Below are 10,505 nucleotides of genomic sequence, written 5' to 3' on the forward strand. Positions count from 1 at the left end.
TGTATGCATCATCCCATAGACAGGATAGCAAATACCACGGCCTTTGATGTACCAGTCGTGGTGCACTGGCTGGAGCGAGAAATAGCCCAATGGTCCCACTGACGGGGATCAATCAAAAACCGACCGCGTATCAAGCGAGCGCTTTACCACTGGGCTACGTCTCGCCCCCAAAAAAGATTAATACAAAAATGTACAGATTTTATAAGGTGTGTCTGATTATATACGGCAATTATATACTCTTCAAAAAAAGCAGGAGAACCTGAAATATTAATGTTAATATCAACTATTAGACCGAACATATGTTTTGACCACAGACATCCTAGTAAAGAACGTTCAGGTCTGTTTATCAACACACCGAAACACATTCCATAGTTTGCACATGCATCACGAGTTGCCCCGAGTTGTGCGTGGGGTGTCATTTTTTATTATGACAATTTCCAGGAAGGTCAATTAATGACTGTGGAACATTATTTCTGTCAATCTTTTTCATTCTGTTGATCATGCAGTTGTTATTGGGTTTTTTTTTAGTCATTTTTATTGTTTGAATTTGCGATTTACTGATAAAAAAAATGTCAACTATCAAATTTCACTTCTGACCTCAATCGTCCTTCAAGATCTTTGGTGGTCATAAAATCTACTGTAATACTGAATTACCGGTCGTAATGTTTGCCCAATTAATTCACTATTATCATATAACCATTCCCCATAGGTGATATACCTTACAATTTTGGCAATTGTAAATTCTTATTAGAGTTCCCCTACTTTTTTTGAAGAGTATATCTATCCACTCATAAATAACAAAAACATATTATGCTAAGTATTAACACGGTAAAATAAACTTTTCTTTAGTAACACTTAATGTTACTGGTTTTTAAAATACCAAGCCAAGGTGACCAGTGCATATCATAACTTCCCATTAAAAACATATATTTGAAACATTGCCATAATACGACAATTTACTTTAATGTCATAAGACACAATACAATACATAAGCTTGGTAATCTTGGTTCACGAATGAGGTCTAGAGATGGAGAAATCTTTTCTTGTTTGTTTTTTTCGTTTTTCAAACGAAATTATGTCAGAAGACCCGTTAACAAATAACCTCTCTACATCTGTCACACGAGATCTGTCGGCTCGTGACACGTGCCTGATAGATACCAATCAGTGATGTTCTTATAATCTCTCTACATCTGTCACACGAGATCTGTCGGGTCGAGACACGTGCCTGATAGATACCAATCAGTGATGTTCTTATAACCTCTCTACGACTGTCACACGAGATCTGTCGGGTCGAGACACGTGCCTGATAGATACCAATCAGTGATGTTCTTATAAACGTTATGCCACTTCTCAGGGTTCTGCACCTTTTCACATATTTCACAAAACGGAAACACCTGAGGTTCCTCTATTGAGTAGGACGACTTCCAGGAGAAATATTTCAAATATTCGTCCATATTGGAATCGAGATATTTAATAAACTCGGCAAGATCTTTCACTGTAGCGAAATCGGACGTACTGATCACAGATTTGTTTGGTAAGTATTTGTTATAGCCCGCCCAGCCTCCTCTGGCGATGGGAATGACGTCATATTTAAGCATGCGATACAACTTCTCAGTTACATAATCAAGGCAGAGTGAATTTTCAAAGGAAAGATAAAACTTATAGTCTGTGTTTAACATTTCAATACACTCCATTTCTTTGTACCTAGGACATTTCAACGACCCACACTCACCATAAATATCGACTGGTACAAACTTCTGAAGAAGTTTAACATACTTCAATCTTTGGCTCTTTGTATTGCAGTTACTAACAAACCAAGCTATCAGTTTGGTTTTGGCTTTGGCAATTGCGTAGTAGTCTTTCTGTGGTCCCCGTTCTGTCTTGTTATGCACCACACCATAACCAAACACGATATCGGAGTCCTTGCGATACGTCATAGTCCAGTTAATTAGATTTTCCCATTCTGGACCACCGAATAACGCTGGGTTAGAATACAGTGGACTTTCTTCTACAAAATATACCCATATCTGACCAGGGGTCTTCGGCGGAGGTGGGAAGGGGATGACAGGGGTGTAGAACATGACAGCATCACTGGTGGGAAGGTGATCGGGATTGTCCGTGAACGAGCATGTTTTGATCTTGCAATGCTCGAAGTGTGTAGCTCCCATCTTGAGTTCGTAATATGAAGGGAACTGGTGTAGAAAAACGACTTTCTCGTTACCGCTGGTGTTGTTGAGGTATTCCAGGCGGAGTCTTCTGGCCTCCTTGCTGGTGAGTCGTGGTCTGTCAATCCGGACTCTCCGCCAACTGTAGACGACGGCCATGACCGTGATAAAGAAGCAGGTCAGCGCGATGGTCCCATTGAAGAATGACCTCCACGTGCTGTAGCTGAAATAGAGAACATACACACTTTTACTATGACATAGAGAACTTACACACGTTTACTATGACATAGAGAACTTACACACGTTTACTATGACATAGAGAACTTACACACGTTTACTATGACATAGAGAACTTACACACGTTTACTCTGAAATAGAGAACTTACACATGTTTACTATGACATAGAGAACTTACACACGTTTACTATGACATAGAGAACTTACACACGTTTACTATGACATAGAGAACTTACACATATTTACTGTAACATAGATAACTTACACATTTTAACTCTAAAATAGAGAACTTACACACGTTTACTATGACATAGAGAACTTACACACGTTTACTATGACATAGAGAACTTACACATATTTACTGTAACATAGATAACTTACACATTTTTACTCTAAAATAGAGAACTTACACACTTTTATTGTGACAGTACACATTTTTACTGTGACATAGATAACTTACACACTTTAACTATGATATAGAGAACTTACACATATTTACTACGACATAGAGAACAGACACACTTTAACTCTGAAATAGAGAATATGCACACACACTTTAACTCTGAAATAGCGAATATGCACACAGTGGCACACAGTCACACAGTCACACACACACACACACACACACACACACACACACACACTATAACTCTGAAATAGTGAATATGCACACAGTGACACACACACACACACACTATCACTCTGAAATAGTGAATATGCACACAGTGACACACACACACACACACACACACACACTATAACTCTGAAGTAGCGAATATGCATACACACACTTTCACTCTGAAGTAGCGAATATGCATACACACACTTTCACCCTGAAGTAGCGAATATGCATACACACACTTTCACTCTGAAGTAGCGAATATGCACACACACGATTACTCGGGGTCGGGACGTATAGCAGCCCAGTGGTAAAGCGCCGTCGTATGTGCTATTCTGTCTGTGGGATTGTGAATATAAAAGATCCTTTGCTACTAATGAAAAAAATGTAGCGGGTTTTCTTGCTAAGATTATAAGAGGGAATTGCTAAATGCGTGATATCCAATAGACAATGATTAATAAATCGTAATAGTCGTGTCGTTAAGCAAAACAAACTTCAACACACGTTTACGAATTCATTTCGTGTTAATTGTATTTTCATACTCATATTCAACTGGATATAATAATCTTTTTTGTAGTATTCATTCTTCTCTAGTACTCAGAACTCCGACGACTTCAGGGCAGTCATAAAATAGATGCTACAGTGTTTCTGGCTGGTGAGAGCATAAGTTACAAATCTTAGAATCATTTTATGTAAAACGGCATTTCTTGATACAAGTCTATGTAAAATATGATGTTGGAACCACAAGTTACTTGGGTCTTTCAAAGAACAAAATGGTAAACCATAATACCCTGTCCATACTGAACAGATAAACACAACACTTTCTTCAGAATATTTAATTAGTTAATGATGAGACACTCGTATCGTGTGGCGCCGCCTTTAGTTGTTAATGTAAGAGTAAGTCGGAGTAGCAGCTCCACGCCTGTAGTGCCCACAAATGTCGCAAAATCGACCCGTCATTTTGATGACAAATGTGCTAAATCTCACTATGTATACGGGAAAGGAAATGTTTTATTTAACGACGCACTCAACACATTTTATTTACGGTTATATGGCGTCGGAATTATACGTGCAAAGCCAGAACCCACAAGTGTGAAGCCGACTTCGTACGATACCGGTGCCGAGTACGAGCACAGCCGCTTGTGACAAGACAATACATGTACTACGATTTCATTAGTTGCTATGCAATCAGCTATTCTCGCACGAGGCGTGCGTATGGCGTCGCCTCAAGTCACACCACTGAAGCCGGTCATATAAATTAACCTTGATGTTGTAATTGTTCTGTGTTGCATGATGGAAACATCAATTTTGAAATGGTCATTAAGACATTAACTCAGTGTTTACTTACATAAGTATACACCTATATTATGAAAACAGAAGAGAAAAATAAAGATATGGAGAGAGAGAGAGAGAGAGAGAGAGAGAGAGAGAGAGAGAGAGAGAGAGAGAGAGAGAGAGAGAGAGAGAGAGAGTGAGTGAGAAGAAAAAGTTTAAAGACACCACTACATCACATGAGCCACTGGGAATCCCTGTCCCGAGTCAGACCCCCGATCCTATCGGAGGCCGGACTCGAGATAGGCGTGTTCGAAACCCTAGTGGTATATGGACACGTTAAACCAGTTACTAAGCTAAGCTAAGCCACTGGGACTATCACTCAAATCAGATTTTGTTTAGCCATATTAATATTGTCCCATTTCTGCATAGTCTACAGTGGGTTAGACGTTTTAGCCTTAAAGAGTTGTTATAATGCTCACAGAAAAGAAATTGCCCTGACCATAACTCAACTTTCTGTCAGCAGTAAAGTGGGCTGACCCGTTTTCATGTTTGTTTAACCCAACATGTTTACGTTATCTCAAAAGTAAAGTGGGCTAATCTACAATATTTACCCAACACGTTAGATGTTATTACTGCCGTGACCCAACTTATGGAAAGTGACAAGTCCAAAGTCTCTGACGAAATAGTCACACGAAGATGCAGTCTTCAGTAAGTTGACTTCAGTATTAACCGGGCGAACCGAGGGAGAGCTCAACATGTCGAGATGCAGCGGTGTACGGAGTCTCTTATCCAAATGGTCGAAGAGGCCAAAATTACTCACTGAATGTCATTATTACAATACATTCCCTCAATTCACAAAAAGTTGGTAACGTGACTATACAATACTAAATTGCTTAATCCTAGAATTTCTTTTAATAGTTTGTGAAAATATGTTCGTGTTAAAACTACATTCCCTGGAATATTTTTATTATTTAAGCATATAGAACAGAAAATCCAATTACATTTGGTGCATATATGACGCCGCACTCCGCATTGGTTTCCCTACGCTGGCTTATCCAGGTCAAAAACAAAGCCATGATTTTGAAAGTGGAACACTTTTGACGGGCTCGTACCGATCTCGGTTTTCATTGGCTTATCACAAGTATAGAATTCCCCAACAGGAGATCACGTGAGATTTCGCAATTTTTGAACAAATTTAACTGTCTTGATTGAGGGGTCGTCTCATATCTCCAAAACATATTTATATCCATAGAGATATGGTACAAAGCCTTTCCAGGGGTCGGTGAGTGGGGGATTTGCCTTGAAATTTTGACAGTGGCCAGCTGTTGGCATACGCGTTACATGTAAGGGGGTGTTACTAATTACGTAACGCTCTAGGGGTAGAGGAAGAGGGTACTGTGTTCGATTTACGTAACATTTTTCAAGACTATATGTTATTTTTATTCATTACTTAGACCTTAAAAGGTGGTTTTTGGAAATGCGCGGTCAGTCTAGGATCGATCTCCATCGGCAGGTATACAAAAAGACCATGGTATGTGATATCCTGTCTGTGGGATGGTACATATAAACAATCCCTTGCTAAAGAAAAGGCGCGTGTGCAGTGATTTCAGCGGGGTTGGGGTTATAGACTGTGTTAAGCGAAGTTTATATGGGGCCATGCTCGCCCCAAAAATACATTTCAATTTTTTTTAAGCTCGGGCAAGTAAGGGTTTCGACCTCCAATACCCTCCCCCTACACATACACCCGATTCCTCTCTAAGATTATATGTCAAAATTACCAAATGTTAGACATCCAACAGCAGATGGAAGGAAGCATAGGATATGTTTTATTTAACGACGCACTCAACACATTTTATTTACGGTTGTATGGGGTCGGATGATTGTTAAATCAATATGCTTTATCTTTGATGTTGTTAAACACCCCCCCCCCCCTCCCCCCAACTTTACCCTTTCCAAACGAAATAATATTTATTTGAATTTGTCGATTTTAACACGTAAAATTAAGAAGTGAAAACGTTCATTGTCTACTTTAGTATATTTTATTTTAAAAATATATACATGATTAATGTGTTACTAGTATAGGCCTACAAACTAAACTTTGAAAGTTCTACTAACACTTTATAAAATATCAATTCTGAAATAGGAAGGTACGACTGTCGATAATACGTTGTCAAGATCAAACCGGTTTTAACTACAGCGCAAGATTTCTCTTTTAATTTTTTGAGACGAACCCTACAATTTGAAATCGGCAAACGCACGTTAACTGAAACTGACAACAGGCTGTCGTTTGTGCTTTGCCGAGCTATGGCGGCACAGGCGACGAATCAAGCGTATACGTTTGACGATATCCGTTGATAGCGAACACACACGACTTTTTAAAAAGTGCATTTGAGCTTGTATTTCACATTTGTACATGATGTTATAATATGGTAAGCAGATAATGTAACTTTAAAATGTTATGAATTAAACATAAAATTAACTGTTCTTAACCATTTTGTCTCATTCGACTAAGAAATTAAAAGAAATTATACATATTATTATGTTTTAGTTCTAAGTAATTAACATTGTATATACATATAAACATTCGTTAGAAGTATAGTGGGCTATCCTACATTTTCCCACTTATTTTCGTTAATATGTGATGGGAAAAAAAAGTTTATTATTATGTGGAATTTAAGTTGTACACCAATGGTTAAACCAAAACATACAACATTATATGTGCGGGACGTAGCCCAGTGGTAAAGGGCCCGCCTGATGCGCGGTCGGTCTAGGGTCAATTCCCGTTAGTGAACCCATTGGACTATTTCTCGTTACAGCCAGTGCACCACAATTAGTATATAAAAAAACCGCGGTATGTGCTATCCTGTGTTGGGATAGTGCATATAAAAAGTTCCTTGTACTAAAGCTCCGGCCACACTGTCAAGGATCAGGACGCCGGGTTAGCCACGGATACGATCCGGCATCATTCGTGACAATCCCTTGTGGTCCGTAGCTGTCCGTATTAAATCCCTGATCAACAGTAGCAGTACTTGTATGTCCGTGAAAATGTTTAACATGTCCAAAAATTCATCACGGTCGAACAACCGTAGTACATCCTTAATGATCCGTAGAAGAGAGTAATAATCCATTCTAATCCGTAATAAACCGTACTTAAACCGTACTTAATCGTACTTAATCGTAGTAAACCTCGGCCTCAAGCACCGGTCACACTGTCAAAGATCAGGACGCCGGGTTAGCCACGGATACGATCCGGCATCATTCGTCTCAATCCGTTGTGGTCCGTACTAAACTGTACCAATCCTTAGTGATCCGTAGCAACCCGTAGCGCTTCCCGTTGTCAACTAACCCCTATCCTTAATAATTCTTGGTTTATCCTTCGAAAACCGTAGTCAAACCGTGGTGCATCCGTAGGAGACCGCGGATAGACCACTATCCGGGGTCATCCGTGAGGTTTTCATCCGTCGTGGATCCGGCCAGACGATGCTTGACAGTGTGACCGGGGCTTAATGAAAAATATAGCAGGTTTCCTCTCTAAGATTATATGTCAAAATTATCAAATGTTTGACATCCAATAGCCGATGGTTAACAAATCAATGTGCTCTAGTGGTGTTGTTAACAAAACAAACTTTAACAACATTGTGGTATCTGCTTCAGATATGTTATAATAATAGTTTAACTTTGAGCCCATTTTACTCGAATTGTTAAAGATGTGGGATAGCCCACTTTACTTCCCAGCGGCACACATTGATTTATTGATAATCGGCTATTGGTTGTCAAGTATTTACTAATGGGAAAATATAGCGGGTTTTTTTTTTGATGACTACGAGTCACAATTACCAAATGTTTGGCATCCAATAGCCAATGATTAATTAATGTGCTCTAGTTGTGTCGTTAAACAAAACAAACTTTACTCTTTTTTTCCATTAGCAGCCAGTGATCTTTTATATGCACTTTCCACAGACAGGACAGGTCTTTGATATAGCAGTCATTGTGCACTGGTTGGGACGTGAAAAACACAATCAGAGAGAGAGAGAGAGAGAGAGAGAGAGAGAGAGAGAGAGAGAGAGAGAGAGAGAGAGAGAGAGAGAGAGAGAGAGAGAGAGAGAGAGAGAGAGAGACAGACAGACAGACAGACAGACAGACAAATAGACAGACAGAGAGACAGACAGAAAAACAGACACATATAGACAGAGCGAGAGAAAGAGAGAGATGCACAGAGACAGACAGACACAGAGAGAGAGACAGGTGAAGGAGAGAGAGAGAGAGAGAGAGAGAGAGAGAGAGAGAGAGAGAGAGAGAGAGAGAGAGAGAGAGAGAGAGACAGTACAAATAACAAGAGTATTTAATACATTATGATACTGACATTACATACATATTCATTGATTAACTGTACTCGAAGCACTTGAACTTTGAACAGGCATTGTGTAATGGTGATGGAATGTCCGTGTGCTCTTTTAGCCCAGAGGAAATATGCACTGTGAACCGGCCTCGGTAATATCGTGGTCAAGCCATCGGACATAAGGCTGATAGGTACTGGGTTCGCAGCCCGGTAACGACTCGACCACTACACCCTCTTTTTTTTCACTAACAACTAACCCACTATCCTGGACAGACAGCCCAGATAGCTGAAGCGTGTGTCCATGACAACGTGATTATTGGATAAAAGCACGAAACTAAGTTGAAATGAAACGAAATGTAGTCCGATGGCGATACATCTAATATCAACTGAGTCAGGCTAGGACTTATGCACAATATCCTGGGTGGGGTGGGATGGGATAAGTGGCTGAACATACTCTTATGTTGACAAGAATAGACGTCTGAAGTGAGAGTGACGGTGGGTGTGGCTAGGAGGTACCAAAGGTTATGCAATGCCATCCATTCCACACCCCTAGCAAATATGAATAAATAAATACAATATATCTATCTATATTATACAGTAAAAACAGTATGTATTTGAACGTTGACTAAATATTATACAGTACTTACCGAAAACATATTCGTGGCAACATTTTCCGTCAGTAGTGTCACCTAATGACATACAGACATGGACTTACTTCGCAGGATATCACAACCTAGCCCATAGCCTACGCCGGTGTTATCAGGCCAGTTTTATCGAGTGTTTTCTTTGTGGCCACAGTGAGTCAGTTTGCAAGGACAGGATGACCTGTATTCGCACGATATCGCGAGGGCGATAGTGAACACGAGTTGGAGGTTGTAACACCAGAATATAGGTAAAGTTAGAGAAGACGCCATGATCTATATGTCCTAACACGAAGCAACATGCCCAGTGTTTCTAGACTGATACACATACTAGTAATAGCATTTCCCACATGCCTGCATCGATATGCGAGACAGAAATAGCCCATGTTAATGCTTCACATCACAAAAATATTTCACTGGTTACAAAGGGAAATAACTCTTACGGACGAATTTACAAAGCCTGTTTATAAATGTCTTACACGCGTGTAACTACATTCATTTACAATGCTTAAACACCTGCGTTTAAGAAAAACAGGCTTCGTAAATTCGGCTCTTGATGTTTACCGTCCGTCATAATCTAAGAAATAAAACTTACTTCCAGCGTTAGCAGGGTTTTGTTTTCTGAAACGATTACATATTTAAAAGTGCTCTTTATGTCCACCTAAAGAGATCCTAGGTTTACTCTGCCCTTATGTAAAATGCCCTTTACCGTCCGTCATAATCTAAGAAATAAAACTTACTTCCAGCCTTGGCGGGGTTTTGTTTTCTGAAACGATTACATATTTAAAAGTGCTCTTTATGTCCACCTAAAGAGATCCTAGGTTTACTCTGCCCTTATGTAAAAAGGGCTTCGTAAATTCGGCTCTTGATGTTTACCGTCTGTCATAATCTAAGAAATAAAACTTACTTCCAGCCGTTGCGGTTTTTTTTCTTCTGAAACGATTACAAAAGCATGAAGAGCCGAGTTTACGAAGCTTGTTTTTCTTAAACGCAGATGTCTAAGCATTGTCCACCTAAAGAGGTCCTAGGTTTACTCCGCCCTAATGTCTGTTACTCCGCACCCCCCCCCCCCCCCCCCAGCCCAAGTTATTATAGACTTGGTACGGCCTTGCAAAGAAAATCCACAAATCTAATATCGTCCTGAATTCTTTCTAGAATAAATGAAGAAACATTTTTATATAAAGGTTTAAGCACGCTGTCCTGGACATACATACACCTCAGCTATCATG

At 39.7% G+C, this 10,505-nt stretch overlaps 1 protein-coding gene across 1 annotated transcript; it reads right to left on the bottom strand.

Moving 5' to 3' along the window:
• Positions 1–942: 942 nt before the first annotated feature.
• On the bottom strand, positions 943–9,676 carry LOC121381021 (alpha-(1,3)-fucosyltransferase C-like). The gene is made up of 2 exons (XM_041510097.1): positions 9,283–9,676; positions 943–2,388 (listed from the first exon to the last, which is right to left on the bottom strand). Exons 1-2 carry the CDS (start codon positions 9,303–9,305, stop codon positions 1,272–1,274), a joined length of 1,140 nt encoding a protein of 379 aa, XP_041366031.1. The 5' UTR covers positions 9,306–9,676; the 3' UTR covers positions 943–1,271.
• Positions 9,677–10,505: the final 829 nt, after the last annotated feature.

Source organism: Gigantopelta aegis, chromosome 9 (assembly GCF_016097555.1).
Source record: "Gigantopelta aegis isolate Gae_Host chromosome 9, Gae_host_genome, whole genome shotgun sequence".
Lineage (NCBI taxonomy): Eukaryota > Metazoa > Mollusca > Gastropoda > Neomphalida > Peltospiridae > Gigantopelta > Gigantopelta aegis.